The sequence below is a fragment of the Bos mutus genome, chromosome 3 (genome assembly GCF_027580195.1).
Source record: "Bos mutus isolate GX-2022 chromosome 3, NWIPB_WYAK_1.1, whole genome shotgun sequence".
In the NCBI taxonomy this organism is placed as follows: Eukaryota; Metazoa; Chordata; class Mammalia; order Artiodactyla; family Bovidae; genus Bos; species Bos mutus.
In genome coordinates this window covers 48,789,655-48,810,361 of record NC_091619.1, presented here as the reverse complement: position 1 = coordinate 48,810,361, position 20,707 = coordinate 48,789,655, and the positions used below count along the sequence as shown (strand labels likewise).

Genomic DNA, 20,707 nt, shown 5'->3' with positions numbered 1-20,707 from the left:
ATGAGATCTTTGATCTTGGTTATGGCATGCGAATGCTTAGTTACAGCATGTGGGATCTCAGTTCCCTGACCAAGTATTGAACCCTGGCCCCTGCACTTGGAGCAGAGTCTTAACCACTGAAGTCCTGAAACTGGAGTTTTGATTTCCCAAGTTCACCCAGTTAGCAAGTGATCCAAGGATAATATAGACACCAGAATCCCAAATTGTGTTAATTAAGATTCTGGAACTAAATTCTAATCCTAAACAATCAATTTTTGTAATAGGGTAGAAGAGTGGAACAAGCTCCCTGAGTACTTATTTAGTATTCCAGACTCTCAGAACTGAATCTTTGCCTGTTTTGAGTACCTTTGAGTACCTCTTAGTTACATGTTTGGGCAGCAGCAGAACAAGTACATATACAAACAGAACTCTACTAAAGGGTAGAATGATTCACAATAAAAAGTGCAGAGAAGTATAGGTTTTCAAATGGAAGAGAGCACACTTTTAAGATGAAATCAATGAAGGCTTTAAAGATTAGACAGTATTTATAATGACTGGTAGATAAATAAGACATTCTTTGATTGTAATTTTTATTATATATACTCAGCACAGTATTCAGTGCTCATATAATATGGCTGTGTCTGTTCATAAGTATAAAGCATTTGAGCAACACTAATTATGCATTATTAAATTTCAACTGAAAAACCATTACATGCTGAATTAATATCTTTGAAAATTTCAGATAAAAGAATTTTCTTTGGGGAAGCATACAATTATAGGTATTCAATTTTTGTCAATTTTAGGACATAATACTTGAGAAGGATAAACATACATAAAATAAAATGACATTTCAGTTTATACTTTATTTCAATACTATTTCAACCACTTATCTTGACATTTACAGAAAACCAATCATTAAGGATCCAAATGCAAATCATAGTGAAACTCTAGGCCTTAGTTAAATATTTTAGTATTTTAGAAGTTTATATGAGTAAAAAGTAAAGATAAAATAAGCTGTCAAGTGACAGTTTACTCACTTTTAGCATAGTTTTAATGTCAAAATACTACACTAAAACCATATGATGCAGATAAACAATAAGCTTTTAGAAATATTAAAGAATTTAGTTCTTTGCATACAAATTTTACTCTGGTTAATACAGGTAACATGCTTCTTAAATAATCTGTTTTCACTTTGTCTATAAAAATAAAATTGTCCTCAATATCCCTAAATTTTTTGTTTTCTAAATAAGGCCATTATTATATAATAGGAAGTTACTGAATCAAAGGTTTAAAAAAATCAGTGGCACAAATCAAATGTAAATGATGTAACAAATCCATTGTTAGGTAAAGAATCAGAGTACAGTAAGTACAGTGACCAGCCACACATAAGAGGTAGAGTTCTTAATCACAGTTTTATAGAAAAGATGCAGTAGTTTATATCTGTACTGTTTTATTAGCTATAGTACTTTACATTCGGTTCTCATTATTAGTTTATCAGAAGAGGAAAAAGCTCTTTATAACCAAAAATCTTACTGGCCCTTGTTTTGCATGTGTTACAGGGGCTACTCCTGTACACTTAAAAGCATTTTCTTAGCCAATTAAGGTAATCACCTAAACATGGCATTTATCTCACTTTAAAAAAGCCTCAAAGTTGGGAAATCTAAGTTTCTATTCTTCTCCTAAGAAGAATAGAGGGAAATATATATAAGATGGAGGGAAATATCTCTCATTTTGTACCACTTGATTTTAAATTATAGATGAAACCATCATTGTCTCTGGATATTATTATTGCTTATTAAGAATTCAGCAGTACTAACCAACTATACTCAGGTTTATCAGTTCATTGTTTTTAACTCTTACATGACATAAACAATATTACAAGTTGGTATAACCTAAAAATTCTGTTTAATTCATTAAGTTAGTAGTACTTAAGACATGATGGTAAAGACTAGAGTTCATATATTGAGTGTTGAAACTTCTGTAGGTTTTTGATTCTTATTTGAATGCCAATAAAGTGATCAGAAAGGTCATTTTATGAAAATTACAATAAAAACTAATAAATATTTATACTAGTAGGGCTTAACTGGAATTAATCTCATGGTTTATATTAGGATTGAGTGATTATGATAAGCCAGTCAGATTCCAGATACTTATAGTTTAAGTAAATTTTATTTTGATAAGATATTCTCGTTTCCCTAAATTCTTTTATATTGACTTTATTGTTTTTTTTAATGATTTTTGAGAACTCAAGATATTTACTTAACATTAGGTCCAAATTCTTTTAGCAATATTTCCATCACACTGATGGTATTAATGTATCATCCAAGTCAGTAAATACATTAAAACTAATGTAACACTATTGATAATATAAAAATAAAGTGATTTCCCCTCATTTAATTTAGAAATCCTATATCTTAGTTAACTATTAGAGAGAATGTATCCTTACAGAAATTGGGAACGATCTTTATTCACTTCAAAGAGAAAATCTGTCCTATTTTTGATAAGTATGCTTTTAGTATTTTTAAGAATTATTCAAAAAGTCAGCTTTTAGGAATGTAGGCTAGGTATATAAAACTAATACTTTTTGTTAATATTTTAATATATTTGGTTATAAAAAAATCCCACATACCTTTTTTTCACAGCTGTGTTTCTATATACATTTAGAAGATACATATGTAAAAAGAGAAAAGTTGAGTTTTTTCTAAAGATATCCATGATTAGATAATTCTCATGATTTATAACTTGATACACTGAAAAACTTCTACAATTAATTTGTAATTGCCACATTTACAAAGAAACTTCTGGGTAACAGTCTTCTAAAAACATTGTTCAGTGTTACATTTAGGCCTAAAGTTCATTTATTTAAATCACCTAATGACATTTGCAAAACTTCTGCAAACATAGGAAACTACTGTTATTAACATGGCTTCATCCATTTATACCTGCACAATATTTGCAATACACTTAAGTACAATCGGAACAATAAGATTACTTGCACAGATGAAAGTTAAGCCTTTCCTTTCATATTAAAATTATACTTATTTCACACTTAATGGTAATGCCTAAAAATGTTTTGGAAAAGACTGTTGTTAATGGTCTTGACTGTAACAGTTTATTGCATTTTTCTGCCCCTTTTTGTGAATGTTAAGTACTCTGGAATTTTAAGTTCTACTTTTCCTCTTATCTTCAAATAGACTCTTCAGCATATACACTTGAATGGCTGACACTACAACCATTACTACTAAATTAACCATAGACCAGAAATTGACTCTATCAAAGTTGCTTTCTTGTATGTTTCGGTCACGTGCTTCAAATGCTCTAAGCAGAGTTTGGATGTGACCACTTTTGCTTAGTCTGGACTTGATGCTGTTGATAGACTCCTGGAGATAAATAAAATAATTTTATTGTAAAAGAATGCTCAGTAATTTTAAGTTAATTTAAAACTGTGCTTCACTGTACTCTTACTAGTTCAATATCCAAAAACAATTTTAATTAAGGGGTAGGTACTACTTAAGATTTACCTAAAGATCTTTACTACATAAAGTTTATGTAATAGTTCTCATGATATGTTTAAGTTATTGTTTATAATTATTCTAAAAGAGAACAAAGCTACTGGGAATTGAAAATAATATGAAAATATATTTGAGTGCTACAGTGCCAGTAATTTTACATACATTATCTTGTTAGCCCTAACAACCATAAGAAATGTTTTTATTACAGAAATGTTCCAAGAGTACATTCATCAAACAAGCTTACCAAGATGCAGTCTGAGTTGCACATCTGAAAAAAAATTTTTTAGTAGGGTCCTGGTGAGAAGTGATTTAAAAACTATAAAAGGTTTACATGAATATACGGTAAAACTGAGATTAGAAATTATGTTAAAGTATTGATGGCATAAGTAAGAAAATAACAGAAACAGATTTTCCTGTATAGTCACCTTAAAATCCTCATTTAAAAGCAAAAAATATACACAAAATTTCAGAGTGCTCTGCTAAGCTTACAAAACTACAAAGTATAATATTTGTCATGTACGTCTATTTGTAATGCAATGGTAATCTAGTAATGCAAATATTTTCCAGAAAAATATGAGATTGAGATCCCCAAATGAAAAGACCATGCATAGTTCTTTTCAGTATCAGATGATGACAGTCAAGTATAAAATTGTTTATTCAAGTTTGCTGCTGCGATAAAAAATTTTGATGGGGCAGTATAAGTGGAAAAACTCCTAAAAGACACTTTGTTTTTCTTTAACAAAGACTAAGTATTTTAAGCCATATTTAAATCTGAACTTTCTGTTCATTTTGTTTAATTGTGAATGAAGTCAATTTCCTGAGAATTCAGTGAAGTATTAATACTAATAAAATTTACAACTACTTGTATTTTGTACTTGTTGGCAATATAAATTTAAAATGGAAGAATATATTAATATGATTGAAATTTTAAAAATGAGTGGGAAAAAGAGACTATTTCTATCCATAGTAGTGAGACTATGGATGCATCATTTTCATTTTAAGCCAGTTCCTTATCTACAAAATGGAATAAAAGGGGAAAGGGAGTTTGGAGCTGGACTAATGATAACTAAGTCTTCTTCTGAATCTCAAGTTCAACTAAATTTAGTATACATATGAGATGATGAGATCAAAATTGTCATGGTAAATATTCATGGTAATCAAGCTTAATCATTTCAGTTTGTAGTCACAGTTAACAACAATGTTAAAGGTAAGAAAACTAACACACACTGTTTGCTAGATGCTGTTTTAAGCATTTATAGATATGCCATATCACCTTTCATCTTCACAACTCTAGAGGTGGTATCCCCAAGGGTGATAGGACACCAAGGCTTAGAAGGCTCAGAAGGAATTACACATATGATATGATCATTTAATTTTCCGACTTAGCTAACTGATCTTACAATATGTCTCTTCTTTTATAATTTGATAGTTTTCTTAAGAAACCTCAACATGATCAAAATATCACACTATTAAAAAAAACAGTTCAGGTTATGAGTATTAGAGTTATACATTACAGTTTCAAATTTGGAATAATCACATTATTTCTCCTACAGAAAGTTCTGTAACAGGTATATATGCTGTTTATAAATATCGCTGAATAAATTCTATCATTTGATTACCTCTAGTTGTGGCTGAAGGGTAATGACCTTTCTCCCCAACACTTGCAATACAATCATTAGTAAACAGGTTCATATACATGCACATTTCTTTATGCAGGTTTATGATAAATAAAGCATAAAGCAACTCAAGCAAAGAAGCTTTTACTCCTGAGGGTAGTGGTAGTTTCTGATAACTACTAGGTCTGGCTGAGTTATGTTAACAGCATTCCCCAAATTAATCAAGTGATACCAAATTTCACGTTATAAAATCTGTGTTATGGGGGAAAATTCCTGTATATTTTAAGTATTTAAAAATTACTCAATTTTGTGTGCAAGCATTCTGCAGATCATTACAATCCTCTGTTTGAACATACTAAGTTCTGTATTTAAGAGCATGTGTTCAAATTCGAGTTTCCCTCTCTGGTTCTGTGACAGAGACAATTACCAAATATCCCTAATCCTTAATTTTCCTTATTGGAAAATGGAGTGGATAATCCTCATAGAATTAAGTAAGGACTAAGTAAGAGAATGTAAATAATACCTAACTCAGTGCCTATCACATGGTAAAGTCTCTAGATGTTAGTAACTTTTTATTATTTTATTCTAAAAAAAAAAAACACTATACTGACCAGAATGTCCTCCAGTTTCATATCCAACATATCTGTGCCAGTAATGTATTTCTTCCAGTCCTCTTGTTCTTGCTCCTGTTCTCCCATATTATCCAGGATTAATTCAAAGAAAATCACCTTCTCAGAAATGGTGCTGAATGTATTGTCAAAGCAGAACATGTAATCACCAACTTCAGTCTCTATCCTGTATTAAAAAAAGAAACTGTCCTCAGTTATCTGTACTTCCATCTGGGATCAAAGAAAAAACTACTGTAAAAGAAATAACATGATTTATAATTAGACAGCTTACTGACAGACCTCCATAGTACTGAAAGATAACTTATAATTTCTTTAAAGCAGTAACCTAAAAATAGATATTCAAGTACTTGCAATTTAAATGTGCTTGACACTGGAGCAGGATTAAAAACCTAGATAGGATACCTCAGAGTGAACCTTAATATTTATGTATTTAAAGTAATTTATAATGAGTTCAACTCATATGGAAACATCACTACAGACCTCCACTTTTGAGATTAATTTGTAAAGTGAGATTTTTTTTTAATTTTCAAAACCAATGGATTTTCCTAAATGCTTCATTCTAGGCCCCTTTGGATTAAGTACATAAATTATAATACAGTTTACAAAGATTAGGAATGAGTTCAGTGGTGAAGAACAAGAGCATTACTCATAGTGGCATTACCTTTACTGAATAAATGCCACTCGTAACTTAAACGATCTTGATCTTCACATTAAAGATAATTGGCCTAGGCAGAGTTAATTTAGCAAAATAGTTTTCTAATAACTTTTTGTGGAGAGAAGTTTTAACAAACTATTTACACAGGCTAATGACATTTACTACTGCTGGCCACAAAAACAACAAAGTTCAACAAATGTTTTGTTGTGACTGTTCATGAAGGTTGGTCTAAATTCGAAGTTTCCTTATCCAATATGCTGGATCACTTAAATTTGGGGGCAGATTACATCATTTTCTATAGCCTTCTGAGCAACATGTGATTCTCATCTTTTAAGCCATCTCCATCTCTCCCCCCCACCCCTTATTTCTGACCTAGGGTTTGTTTAGGCATAACATGTAAGTCCTCAGCAATGTGATTTGATTTTAACATATATCACTATTAATAAAAATAGCCAGTTCTTATATACCTCTTCATCATTTACATACTGCTTTCACACATCGTTTTTAATCTTTATCATCCTATTTGAAAGTAAGCATAATTGACCTTTTCAAGGCAAGTAAAGTAAGGTTCACATAGATACAAGTTTCTTGCCCACGATCACATAGCCTATTCTAAGCATAGATGAAGCTTGAACTTTTGACCTTCGGTTAATTGATCTTTCTACAATACTGCTAGAAGCCTTCTGTATTCTTTGCAGTGTCCTTAATTATGACATACCTTTGTCTTTGGAGATACATTTAACCTTTGAAGGAGTCTAAAGCAAACACTGGTATGGATATAGGGGAACAATATTAAAAGGAACAAAACAAAAACATTGTGATTATTATGTAATATGACGTAGATTTGGGGCATTTTCTGAGGTAAAATTTCCACTATATTCTGATTAATGGCATCACTGATAGCATATAACCACCATATGTATTCTGAAGGGCAGCATTCTTAGTCTACATATTCTCAATGAGGAGATACTGCCCCCTAGGGGTGAAAACTCATTCAAGATGGGCCAAAAAACAAAAATTAGCTATAACAGTATTGTTTCAAAGCTCAATCCTACTGACAAAATCTTATCCCATAGTATCAGTATTTTAATTTTCTCTCATTGGGTTTTCTTGGGCATATCACAAGAAGGATGAGCTCTTGGAAGGTACACATACACAAAACGTGGAACAGTGGTACAAAATGCTAGTAAATACTTGTGATCGGAGGACTTCTGAATGATTGATTACTCGATCTAGAAGTCATTTGGCAAGAGGAGGCCTACACAGGCCAAACGATGCCATTGGCTCTTTTGTGGATGTTATACGTTTGATCTTCAATTTCTGAGGTGTCTTGCTTTATTTTCTATAGCCTTCTGTGATCTTCATCTTTTAAGCCAGTCTTGTTTCTCTTCCCCCTATTTGTGATTTACCGTGTTTAAGAATAAGAGATGACTACTCAGCAGTGTGACTGGATTTTAGTATATATACTATAAATAAAAATAGCCACTACTTGTAGACATGCGTGCTCAGTTGCTTCAGTTGTGTCCAACTCTGCGATCCCATGGACTGTAGCCCACCAGGCTCCTCTGTCCATGGGACTGTCCAGGCAAGAATACTGGAGTGGGTTGCCATTCCCTTCTCTAGTCAAAACTTGTATGTGCTCAATCAGTTGTGTCCAACTCTTTTGTGACCCCATGGACTGCAGCCCACCAGGCTCTGTCCATGGGATTTCCCAAGCAAGAATACTAGAGTGGGCTGCCATTTCCTTCTCCAATACTTATATATCCCCCTTTATAATTTACACACTTTTATACACTTTATCTCTGTTAATCTTTGAATTTTGGGGGGAGACTTAAGTTCTGGTATGAGTTAGGGTAATAACTAATTTAGCAGTCTAGAAAAATGGTACATATGACAATGCTGGACAAACAGGTATTACTTAAGCTGTTTAAGGCTCTGTCTGGAGACATTTTTTTTTTTTTTTACTAACCTTGACTTCTGGAAGGACAGTATTTGTTTAAAAGGTTTGATTTAAGAAAAAACTTTCAGCGGCATAACAGATTTTAATTGCCTTTAAAAAGTTAAGGGACTTCTCTGGTAGTCCAGTGGTTTAGAATCCACCTACTAATGTAGGGCACCTGGGCTCAATCCCTGGTCTGGGCAGATTTCACATGCCACGTAGCACCTAAGCTTGTGCATCCCAACTACTGAGCTTGCATGCTCTAGAGCCTGTGCTTTGCAACAAGAGAAGCTATTGCAATGAGAAAGAAGCCCGAGCACAGCAATGAAGAGTAGCCCACAATTAGCAAAAGCCGGTGCATAGCAATGACGACCCAGCACAGCCAAAAATTAAGTAATTTTTTGAAAAGTTAATATAGCTAAAGATGAAATTTTCATTTTAGTTTTTAGATTTGTAAATTTGGTATAGTGATTAAGAGTGAGTTGCTGACTGGTTTTAAATCCTGGCTTTGCTGTTCATTAGCTGTGTAACCTGCAGTAATTTACTTAACTGCTCTATGCCTCAATTCCTTCATTGGTAAGATGATAGTAAGGACTATAGGGAAGAATAAAAAAAAAATAATACATAAAGTACTTAGAACAGTGACCTGACATATCAAAAGAACTCTTATAAACTCATTCTTTTTTCCCAATGGTTTAATGAGAGATAATTCTATGTGGTCACTCACCTACAGCCAGACATGCTGCAGTGTGAAGTCAAGTGGGCCCTAGGAATCATTACTACAAAGCTAGTGGAGGAAATTTCACCTGAGCTGTTTAAAATCCTAAATGATGCTGCTGTTAAAGTGCTGCACCCAATATGTCAGCAAATTTGGAAAACTCAGCAGGGGCCACATGACTGAAAAAGGTCAGTTTTTCATTCCAATTTAAAGGGCAATGCCAAACTACCATACAGTTGCACTCATTTTACATGCTAGTAAGTTTATGCTCAAAATCTTTAAGCTAGGTTTCAGCAGTATGTGAACTGAGAAATTGTAGATGTACAATCTGGGTTTCAAAGAGGCAGAGGAACCAGAGATCAAATTGCTAATATTGTTGGATCATAGAGATACCAAGAGAATTACAGAAGAACATCTGCTTCTGCTTCATTGACTACGCTAAAGCCTTTGACTGTGTGGATCACAACAAACTGGAAATTTCTTAAAGAGCTAGGAGTATCAGACCACCTTACCAGTCTCCTGAGAAACCTGTATGTGAGTCAAGAAACAATAGTTAGAACCGGACATGGAACAAGTGATGGGTTCAATATTGGGAAAGGAGTATGACAAGACTATATATTGTCACCCTGCTTATTTAACTTTTAAGCAGAGTACATCATGTGAAATGCCAGGCTGGGTGAATCACAAAGCTGGAATCAAGACTGCCAAGAGAAATATAAACCTCAGATATGCAGATGGTACCACTCTTCAGATGACAGAAAGTGAAGAGGAACTAAAGAGTCTCTTTATGAAGGTGAAAGAGGAGAGTGAAAAAGCTGGCTTAAAACTCTATATTCATAAAACTAAGATCATGGCATCCAGGCCACTACTTCATGGCAAAGAGATGGGGAAAAAGTTGGAAAGAAACAGTGATAGATTTTCACTACTTTGGCTCCAAAAGCACTGTGAACGGTGACTGCAGCCATGAAATTAAAAGATACTTGCTTCTTGGAAGGAAAGCTATGACAAACCTAGACAGCATATTAAAAAGCAGAGACATCACTTTGCTAATAAACTTTGTATAGTCAAAGCTATGGTTTTTCCAGTAGTCATGTACAGATGTGACAGTTGGACCATAATGAAGGCTGAGTGCCGAAGAATTGATGCTTTCAAATTGTGGTGCCGGAGAAGACTCCTGAGAGTCCCCTGGACTGCAAGGAGCTCAAACCAGTCAATCCTAAAGGAAATCAACCCTGAAAATTCATTGGAAGGACTGATGCTGAAGCTCCAATACCTTGGCCACCTGATGCGAAGAGCTGACTCACTGGAAAAGACCCTGATGCTGGGAAAGATTGAAGGCAAAAGAAGGGAGTGGCAGAGGATGAGACGGTTAGATGGCATCATTGACTCAATGGCCATGAGTCTGAGCAAACTCTGGGAGGTAGTAGAGGACAGAGGAGCCTGGCCACAAAGAGTTGGACACAACTTAGGGACTGAACAACAATTCTTTCTAAGAAAGTAGTAACATACCTTTTCCCCCCTAATCTCTAAATGAAAGCAGAAAATGGGAGAGTAATTAAAATTGACAGAAATTCTATACATTTTCTATATTCTGAAATTTAAAGATGAACTTCATTTTTGGCTCTTGTTCATATACCTATCAAAGAGAAAGCATAGTTAATTCTGGTATAGCCACCTTAACTGACTTAAAATTAACCACTTCTGATTTTATTTATCAGTAGTTTATGCAATTTTTTTTTTAGAACTCTACATAGGTAAAATGGCATTTTTGAAAGCACATTAAAATGAGTATCTTAGAAAACTATGGTTGAGACATTTTCCCACCTCGTTCACTCATACATGTATTCATATTTACTGAGTAACAGTTATATGCCAGGTACTTTGGTTAACAAAGACTATGTGCTAGAAATGTTCTAAGCACTGTATAGTAGAAGCAAGAATTTTGGTTCATTCTCCTTCCTCCTAATACATGTATATGCCTGCAGTCTTATTTAACTTCTCTAAGCCTCCTTGTCTGTAAAATGGGAATTGGAGAATCAAAGAATATCTCTCACAGGGGGTTGGAATGATTAATTTGCTGCTGCTAAGTCGCTTCAGTCGTGTCCAACTCTGTGCGACCCCACAAACGGCAGCCCACCAGGCTCCCCGTCCCTGGGATTCTCCAGGCAAGAACACTGGAGTGGGTTGCCATTTCCTTCTCCAAAAGCATATAAAATGAAAAGTCTAGTTTATGGCAAATATTGGACACTCCGTATTTGATTTTCTTATTCCTATATACTCACAGTTTAAACTCAGTAACAATACTGAGTAAACAAAAGTGCTACAGTAAAATAATACAATGAAACAGAAACACTGGTGAGATGAAAAAAAGAGAAATGAGGTACAATATATGGCCTTTTATCAAATTTAAACTCGGAATTATAAAAAGCATTTTCTATAGGGTTTCCTGTGGTCAGATCTTTTACTTTCAGGTCTTCTAATTATCTAAAAAGAGTGACATTTGAAGAAAATAAAAATTTACACACACACACATAAAGATGTATCACTGTACTGTTGTTTTAAGAAAACTACTGGCAAAAATGATACGGCCACCAGTTCAAGTTATATACCTGGAATAGTAACTTATAACAGAAAAAGCCTGTGGTGGCCAGAAAGGCAGGTTTTAAAATGCCTCAGAAGATTGAAAGCAGTACCTGTGGTATACTCATCTCATTAACCAAAGCAAAGCAAAAACTCAGTCAAGATCAAAAGAAAATGCCTAAACAAGATGACACTTTAGTTTAAGATAGATCACTGAAAAGAACTGTTTAAAATGTTCATATGGAATCATTTCATGCTAATATTTAGTATCAAATGTGCTAAATTTCCCTGCTCCCACTGGTATTCAGTTCATGGAACCCAACTAAGAGATAACTTACGTGTGAACTCCATCTGATTTTCTTTGTTCAAAAACTAAGGTTTTTCCTTCTGGAGAAGCAAGATGGAAATCAATATCTAATCCTGCTCCATCTAAAACCTGCAGAAAGGCAAAGAAAAGAAGAGTACATTTTACAAATGCTGAAAATAAAAAGTAGATCATATGATGAAGAGATTTCATTTCTAAACCTTAACAAGGGTAAGAAGGTCAACACACTCATGTTAGAGCTAGAAAGGAAAGACCATTTTTTTCCATTCCATTCATTTTTGGAACTTGTCCCTTTCTTGCCATTTCCTGCTGCCATCACTTAAATTTAGGTCTTAGGAGTATTACTGAAATAATCTCCCTAGAACAGTACCTTCATCGAGAAGCCCTATGGATTAGAAACACAGAAAGGAGTTAAATTTGTAGACCCTTTTCCTTCAGCAATTTAGGGTTTGCTATGTAATTTTTCTGAGTTTGTTTCCTCCTCAGTATTAGCTACTTCTCAGCCTGGAACTCAAGACGTTTATGATCTGATTCCAATTGACTTTTTCAACACATCACCTATTATTTCCCAGTATGAATTGTGTATTCCAAGTAGGCTATTTACTTACTGGCCAAATAATTCAGCTTGTTCCTTTACAATTTCAAAATGTCCTGATGATGATGATGGCAGCTAACAATTATGGTTTATGCCACACATTGTTTTAAGTGCTTTATGTGGATTAATTTATTTCTCACAACAACTCTAAAACGTAGGTTCTATTATTGTTTTCATTTTAGCGAAAACAACCAAAACAAACACCCCTTTCCTCAAGAAAATTTTAAAAACCCTCAAAAAACAGGCACAGAGAAGGTTGTCTAAGGTGAGATAGTAAATAAGTGGTATGGTCACAATGTGAATTTAGCAATCTAACTTCAAAGGCTACTGTTTTTCTTAACTCCATTTTCTTTTTCTTCATGGCTTTAATGGAATAATAGATTACCTATTCTTGTGCTCTACTTACTGACCAACAGAACTGGTTTTGAGTGGCTAGCTAAATATACACAATTCTTTTTCCTCTTTAAATTTCAGTGAAATGAACAAAAGGTATCAATATAATCCATAACAATACTAGAAACCTAGGAAATCTTAAAAGAGTTTAAGAGTAAGAACTTTCTAGAGATACTCCACTGAACAATGAATACATCTACCTACCAATATCTATTAATCTCAAAATTCTAAAAACAGAAACACCAAATATTTGCTGAAACCAATGTCTGCTTTTTCATGTTACTTGGCACCCCACTCCAGTACTCTTGCCTGGAAAATCCCATGGACGGAGGAGCCTGGTAGGCTCCAGTCCATGGGGTTGCTGGGAGTCGGACAGGACTGAGCGACTTCACTTTCACTTTTCACTTTCATGCATTGGAGAAGGAAATGGCAACCCACTCCAGTGTTCTTGCCTGGAGAATCCCAGGGACAGGGGAGCCTGGTGGGCTGCCATCTATGGGGTCGCACAGAGTCGGACACGACTGAGGTGACTTAGCAGCAGCAGCAGCAGCTTTTCTCACGGAGAAGGCGATGGCACCCCACTCCAGTACTCTTGCCTGGAAAATCCCATGGATGGAGGAGCCTGGAAGGCTGCAGTCCATGGGGTCGTGAAGAGTCGGACACGACTGAGCGACTTCACTTTCACTTTTCACTTTCATGCACTGGAGAAGGAAATGGCAACCCACTCCAGTGTTCTTGCCTGGAGAATCCCAGGGACGGGGGAGCCTGGTGGGCTGCCGTCTATGGGGTCACACAGAGTCGGACACGACTGAAGTGATTTAGCAGCAGCAGCAGCAGCTTTTCTCAGAGGATCAAATTTTGGAAAATAATGTAGACAGATTTAAAAATATGTTTCATCAGATAAATGTAATATATATCCTCAGAGAAATTTAAGAATGTAAAAATCAATAAAAGATGAAGATGCTGATATGAAAAATTCTTAGAAAAACCCAAAATGTGATTGCCCAAATAAAGCCCTAATGAATAAAGCCTTAACAACAACAGAATAGACATGGATAGAGTCTAAAAATTAGAGAAAAGGAGCCAAAGAATTCTCAGAACAAAGCAAAAAAGTATAGATAAGAACAATGCAGGAAATGGTAAGACTTTATGAAGGACAGAGCTAAAGATTTCAAATAACCACCTAATAAGCCTCCTACTGACTTTTCCAAAGGATTTGAAAAGAACCACCTAGAAACTGAAGTAGTAGTAGAGAACTATAAAATAACAAGAACAGGGATGGCACCAGCATTCTTGCACATACACTAGATGTAAAAATCACAAGGGATTTTAAAAAATCACATGTAGTCAATGTTCCCAAATATTATTGAAGAGAAAGCAAAAGATAAAACCATTTTCTGATATCTAAGGACTCAAAACATTCTAAAATTACTAAAGTTTCCCCTCCAAAATCCCAAAGTCATATCCATTAAATCAAAAAATAAGTGATATCACAAAATTAAGCATAGACTTCAGTAAAGCAAAAGATATTATTGGTAATGACTAGCAGGCTTAAATGGCATTTAAAAATATAGAAGCTAATTTTAAAATACACAAAATACCTATTTAAAATAAACAATACCATAAATCTAAATTAAACTTCCTAATGATTTCAATGGATCAGGATGAATGAGTCCCACTTTCCCCTGTCTGTCATAGTCTTTTAGTCCCTCAAAGGTATTCTTCAGTCTTCTGCCTCAAAGCCTTGGATTGCCACATGCTGTTCTTTTTACCTATCACCTTGTTCCACCCCCTTATCCCTAGTAAGCCTGATTCTTCACAGATCTGAACTCTACTTCTAGGATGTCTTCTTTCAATTCCCAGATAAAATCAAGTCCTTCTATTAAACATTCTTAGGCTTATGCAGTTAGCTTCATAGCAACAGAAATCAGATTCATTATATTCTTTGCAGCCAAAGATGGAGAAGCTCTAAACAGTCAGCAAAAACAAGACTGGGAGCTGACTGTGGCTCAGACTTAAATTGAAGAAAGTGGGGAAAACCACTAGACCATTCAGGTATGACCTAAATCAAATCCCTTATGATTATACAGTGGAAGTAAGAAATAGATTTAAGGGACTAGATCTGATAGACAAAGTGCCTGATGAACTATGGACAGAGGTTCCTGACATTGTACAGGAGACAGGGATCAAGACTATCCCCAAGAAAAAGAAATGCAAAAAAGCAAAATGGCTGTCTGAGGAGGCCTTACAAATAGCTGTGAAAAGACGAGAAGCGAAAAGCAAAGGAGAAAAGGAAAGATACACCTGTTTGAATGCAGAGTTCCAAAGAATAGCAAGGAGAGATAAGAAAGCCTTACTCAGCGATCAGTGCAAAGAAATAGAGGAAAACAATAGAATGGGGAAGACTAGAGATCTCTTCAAGAAAATTAAGAGATACCAAGGGGACATTTCATGCAAAGATGGGCTCAATAAAGGACAGAAATGGTATGGACCTAACAGAAGCAGAAGACATTAAGAAGAGGTGGCAAGAATACACAGAAGAACTATACAAAAAAGATCTTCACAACCCAGATAATCACAATGATGTGATCGCTCACCTAGAGCCAGACATCCTGGAATGTGAAGTCAAGTGGGCCTTAGAAAGCATGACTATGAACAAAGCTAGTGGAGGTGATGGAATTCCAGTTGAGCTCTTTCAAATCCTAAAAGATGATGCTGTGAAAGTGCTGCACTCAATATGTCATCAAATTTGGAAAACTCAGCAGTGGCCACAGGACCGGAAAAGGTCAGTTTTCATTCCAATCCCAAAGAAAGGCAATGCCAAAGAATGCTCAAACTACCGCACAACTGCACTCATCTCACACGCTAGTAAAGTAATGCTCAAAAGTCTCCAAGCCACACTTCAGCAATACGTGAACTGTGAACTTCCAGATGTTCAAGCTGGTTTTAGAAAAGTCAGAGGAACCAGAGATCAAATTGCCAACATTTGCTGGATCATGGAAAAAGCAAGAGAGTTCCAGAAAAACATCTATTTCTGCTTTATAGACTATGCCAAAGCCTTTGACTCTGTGGATCACAATAAACTGTGGAAAATTCTGAAGGAGATGGGAATACCAGACCACCTGACCTGCCTCTTGAGAAACCTGTATGCAGGTCAGGAAGCAACAGAACTAGACATGGAACAACAAACTGGTTCCAAATAGGAAAAGGAGTACGTCAAAGCTGGATATTGTCACCCTGCTTATTTAACTTACATGCAGAGTACATCATGAGAAATGCTGGGCTGGAAGAAGCACAAGCTGGAATCAAGATTGCCAGGAGAAATATCAATAACCTCAGATATGCAGATAACACCACCCTTATGGCAGAAAGTGAAGAAGAACTAAAGAGCCTCTTGATGAAAATGAAAGAGGAGAATGAAAAAGTTGGCTTAAAGCTCAACATTCAGAAAACTAAGATCATGGCATCCGGTCCCAACTCTTCATGGCAAATAGATGGGGAAACAGTGGCTGATTTTATTTTTTTGGGCTCCAAAATCACTGCAGATTGTGATTGCAGCCATGAAATTAAAAGACACTTATTCCTTGGAAGGAAAGTTATGACCAACCTAGACAGCATATTAAAAAGCAGAGACATTACTTTGTCAATAAAGGTCCATCTAGTCAAGGCTATGGTTTTCCAGTAGTCATGTATGGATGTGAGAGTTTGACTATAAAGAAAGCTGAGTGCCGAAGAATTGATGCTTTTGAACTGTGGTGTTGGAGAAGACTCTTGAGAGTCCCTTGGACTGCAAGGAGATCCAACCAGTCCATCCTAAAGGAGATCAGTCCTGGGTGTTCACTGGAAGGACTGATATTGAAGCTGAAACTCCAATATTTTGGCCACCTGATGGGAAGAGCCGACTCATTTGAACAGACCCTGATGTTGGGAAAGATTGAAGACAGGAGGAGAAGGGGACGACAGAGGATGAGATGGTTGGATGGCATCACCAACTCAATGGACATGAGTTTGGGTAAACCCTGGGAGTTTGTGATGGTCAGGGAAGCCTGGTGTGCTGCGGTTCATGGGGTCGCAAAGAGTTGGACACGACTGAGCAACTGAACTGAACTGAACTGAACTTGTATTAATTTGATTAACGTCTATCCCCTTACTAGACTGCAAGAGTATAGTATTACTGTACACAGAGTATAGTATTACTCACCATTGTTTCTGCAGTACTTAACATAAAGCTTACAGAAACTAAGCACTCAATAATAAAAAATTTAAATGAATTATCTATTTTACTCATAAGATATAAATGTATTGACATTTAAAAATTCCAAGAACTTAATATATAATGGGACTGGTCAGTTACCCTAAAAGTGTCCTCTTACACCTGAAAAGTGTGAAATGGTTAAAATTTTTAATATGTCACAGTAAACCAAGGGCAATGTCTAGAAAAGTTTGTTACCTGACATTTTAAAAATGAAGACAAAACCCAGTAGCTTGTAGTTATTGGAAAATTAATGACAGAGTTGGAAAATGCAAGGGGTTGAAGATTTCTACCCTATGAACCTTTGCAACATTGTCTAGGACCACAAACACCAAATGATTTTAATTCTTTCCTTAATCAAAACAGTTTAGACAGAATGCTTTAAGGGAACAGTCTTTTTGAGTGATTAAAGATGCCAAGTACTGATATAAAGCTAACCCACTATATATAAAACTCGAAAAATGTAAACATAAAAAAGCTAACATATACTGAACTTTTACTATCTGTTTGGGGTGGTACATAAACACTTATTAACTGTTTCAAATCAACTCTTACTATTATTGTCAATATTTTACAAGTGTGGGGTTAAGTAACTTGCTCAAGGTCACAGAGGTTGTAAGTGCCAGATTCAAGATTTCGACCTAGGCATTTTTTTTTGTCTACAGTTGGAGCTGTTAATCCTAAGAGGTCAGTAGTTTACCTTTATTTATCTATTTTTTTAGGCCATGCTGGCATCTTAGTTCCATGACCAGGGATTGAACACAAGTCCACTGCAGTGGAAGCATGAAGTCATATCCACTGGACTGCCACAGAAGTCCCAATTTCTTTCCTAATACCTGGGTAAAGACTGATGAACAATAAAACTTGTTTCCTTATCTAGACTTTTTCTAACCCTGTAGTTGGTTTCTTTACCTCTAATTTTGCCCTCCTTAAATCCATATTCCACACTGTAAAACATTTTTGACTGTTACCACATTGCTTAACTTCAGTAGCCCTTATACAGACAAAGGTCAAAGCTACTCAGCATAGCACACAAGCTAAGATTCATGATCCAGCCTCCTGACCTCTCCAATCTCTTTTTCTTCTATTCTCACCCTAGACTTTATAGTCTTAAGAGTTCCACCCCTTAAGATCAGCAGTTGTAGTGTCCAGTATATACTGCCCACTGCTAGAACAGTAACACTGCATTTTCAGAAATGCGTATTCATTTTGTTCCTTTTCCTAGAATGCCCCTCTTCCCTGCATTCCTGTTTCACCTAAGCATGTTTCTAGGTTCCTATTTTCTCCAAGAATTATTTTCTGAGAACCCAGAGAAGTCCTTCTCCAACAGCATATAACCATACTTTATTTTCCAGGCAAGAACACTGGAGTGGGTTGCCATGTCCTGCTCCAGGGGATCTTCCCGACCCAGGGATCCAACTTGTTTCTTCTGAGTCTCCTGCATTGGCAGGCAGATTCTTTACCACTCTTCTACCTGCGAAGCCCCTGTTTATAAGCCAGTAACCTTTAAATATTAAGATCCCTGAAAAGGGCTCTCTCTTTTGTTTGTTCCCTCCTCTGTGTCCTCACCGCCAGGCATTACTGGCACGTGGTAAATCTTCAGTAAATTAACTTTTGAACTGAACTGGAAATCAGGAAATGCTGAGTTCCTGCCTCAGCTTGGCTGACTAACTGTAATTTTAGATACTTTATGCTTAACCTTATGCATCTATGCTGCTGCTGCTTAGTTGCTCAGTAGTGTCTGACTCTTGGCGACCCCATGGACTGCAGCCTGCCAGGCTCCTCTGTCCAAGGGGATTCTCCAGGCAAGAATACTAGCATGAGTTGTCATGCCTTCTTCCAGGGGATCTTCCCAACCGAGGGACGGAACCCAGGTCTCTCGCATTGCCCGCAGATTCTTTGTCATCTGAGCCACCAGGGAAGCCATATTCATCTATAAATAATCTAATCTCAAAGTTTCTGCAGATGAAGATTCTAAATAACTTTATTTTGCTCTAAATATGACAGTACCTGTTATTGAAAAAGATTCTCTACATCAACTATAAAAAATTAACATCTGATTAAAAATTAGGTAACATGAAAAAAGTTGAAAGATGAACCACATGAAGGCATTTCTCTTTTTTTGCAGTGCTACCTAGAAAAATCGAAATTTGCCATACTGGAGCTAACGATTTCTTCTAAGAAATTACCCTTTACCAGAGTGACTACATAAATTAAGGCAATTCCCTATAACATCATGCTGTTATTAAAAATAAAATAGTGATATGGGAGAAATGCTTAGAATGCTGAAGAAAAGATTACAGAGCTTTAATATACAATTAGATCTTATTTGGTTTTTAAATAATGGGTATATATATATAACTCAGAGGGCTTCCCTGTTGGCTCAGTGGTAAAGAATTCGCCTGCCAAGGCAGGAGATGCCAGTTCGACCCCTGGGTCGGGAAGATCCCCTGGAGAAGGAAATGGCAACCGACTCCAGTACTCTTGCCTGGGAAATCTCACGGACAGAGAAGCCTGGCGGGCTACAGTCCATGGGGTCGCAGAGTCGGAGACAACTTAACGACTGAGCACACGCACAAACACAGACACACACATACAACTGGGAAGGAAATTCACCATTAAACACACCAATAGCCCCTTTCAAAATATTCCAAAATAGGATTTAGTGATAATCGCATGGTCACAATTCAAAAATCCTTAACTGAAGAAGTAACAGTATAGATTTATAATACCGAAATTGAGGGCTGGGGGCGGTGATTAAAGCAACTGTCATTTTGTCCAGTGATTAAACAGAATGTGTATTAGGCCTGAATTGTGAAATTTCCGGTACTGGCGCGCGTAGTGGCTAAAGACATGGACGAATCATTAAACAAAGAAAAAACCCACCGACATCACCAGAGCTGGCCTCTTTCCCACCGGAGAAAAGGGGAGAGGGCGGGTAGTCAATTCCAGATCCCGCCTAACTTCTAGTCCCCAGCCCCTGGACAACAGCGCCTCGCGAGCCGGCGCGCAGCTGCCCGGCTTCCGGGCGGCCCTCGCCTCTTTAGCAGCCGGGCGGTCCCCAAAAACTTTCTCAGCGGGTGAGAGGCGACGACGTGCAGTTAGGCTAAAGGAAGGAGGCTGGCTCAACATCTACACTTACTTGGTATTCGATCTCCAGCGAGGCTTTCAGGGGCATGGGCTGGTAGAAACACTCCTTCTGGCCCGCCGGAAGTGTGAACGTGAAGTCGCTGTCTAAGGAGGGAGTGAAGCCGGCCGCCCTAGGCAGCAGCAGAGCGGCCAAGAGGACCACGGGGAAGGGTAGCCAGGTCTTATCGCCCATCCCTGCCTGGGCGATCTCGGGCTGGGAAAGGCGTTGAGAGGCGTGGGTTATCGGCACTTATGCTCCGCTTTTCCTTCCAGGACTCCTCGTGGTTGGCAGGCAAACCTGGAGCCTGAAAAAGCTCCAGGTGAAGGCCTAGGCGGAGGGGTGTTTCTCCGAGAGGGAAACGCCTGTCTACAAAGCGTAGGGACT

General features: G+C 36.7%; 1 protein-coding gene across 3 annotated transcripts; it reads right to left on the bottom strand.

The window, feature by feature from the left end:
- Positions 1-552: 552 nt before the first annotated feature.
- On the bottom strand, positions 553-20,685 carry TMED5 (transmembrane p24 trafficking protein 5). Of its 3 annotated transcripts, none has more exons than XM_070367671.1 (5): positions 20,336-20,682; positions 11,967-12,064; positions 5,719-5,902; positions 3,736-3,759; positions 553-3,359 (listed from the first exon to the last, which is right to left on the bottom strand). In XM_070367671.1, the coding sequence occupies exons 1-5, from the start codon at positions 20,513-20,515 to the stop codon at positions 3,141-3,143; spliced, it is 705 nt and encodes a 234-aa protein (XP_070223772.1). In that variant the 5' UTR covers positions 20,516-20,682; the 3' UTR covers positions 553-3,140. The 3 variants fall into 3 exon arrangements, with proteins under 3 accessions (XP_070223772.1, XP_005894751.1, XP_005894752.1); XM_005894690.3 differs by having other exon boundaries at positions 3,146-3,359; positions 3,736-3,785; positions 5,708-5,902; positions 20,336-20,685; XM_005894689.3 differs by lacking the exon at positions 3,736-3,759 and having other exon boundaries at positions 20,336-20,674.
- Between the last annotated feature and the right edge of the window lie 22 nt (positions 20,686-20,707).

Excerpts from the sequence above, each read along its gene's own strand:
- TMED5 (XM_070367671.1), bottom strand. The coding sequence starts at position 20,515 with ATGGGCGATAAGACCTGGCTACCCTTCCCCGTGGTCCTCTTGGCCGCT. Across the intron at positions 12,065-20,335 it reads CGCTGGAGATCGAATACCAA|GTTTTAGATGGAGCAGGATT; the intron begins GTAAGTGTAGAT and ends GCCTTTCTGCAG. Across the intron at positions 3,360-3,735 it reads GCAACTCAGACTGCATCTTG|GAGTCTATCAACAGCATCAA; the intron begins GTAAGCTTGTTT and ends ATTTATCTCCAG.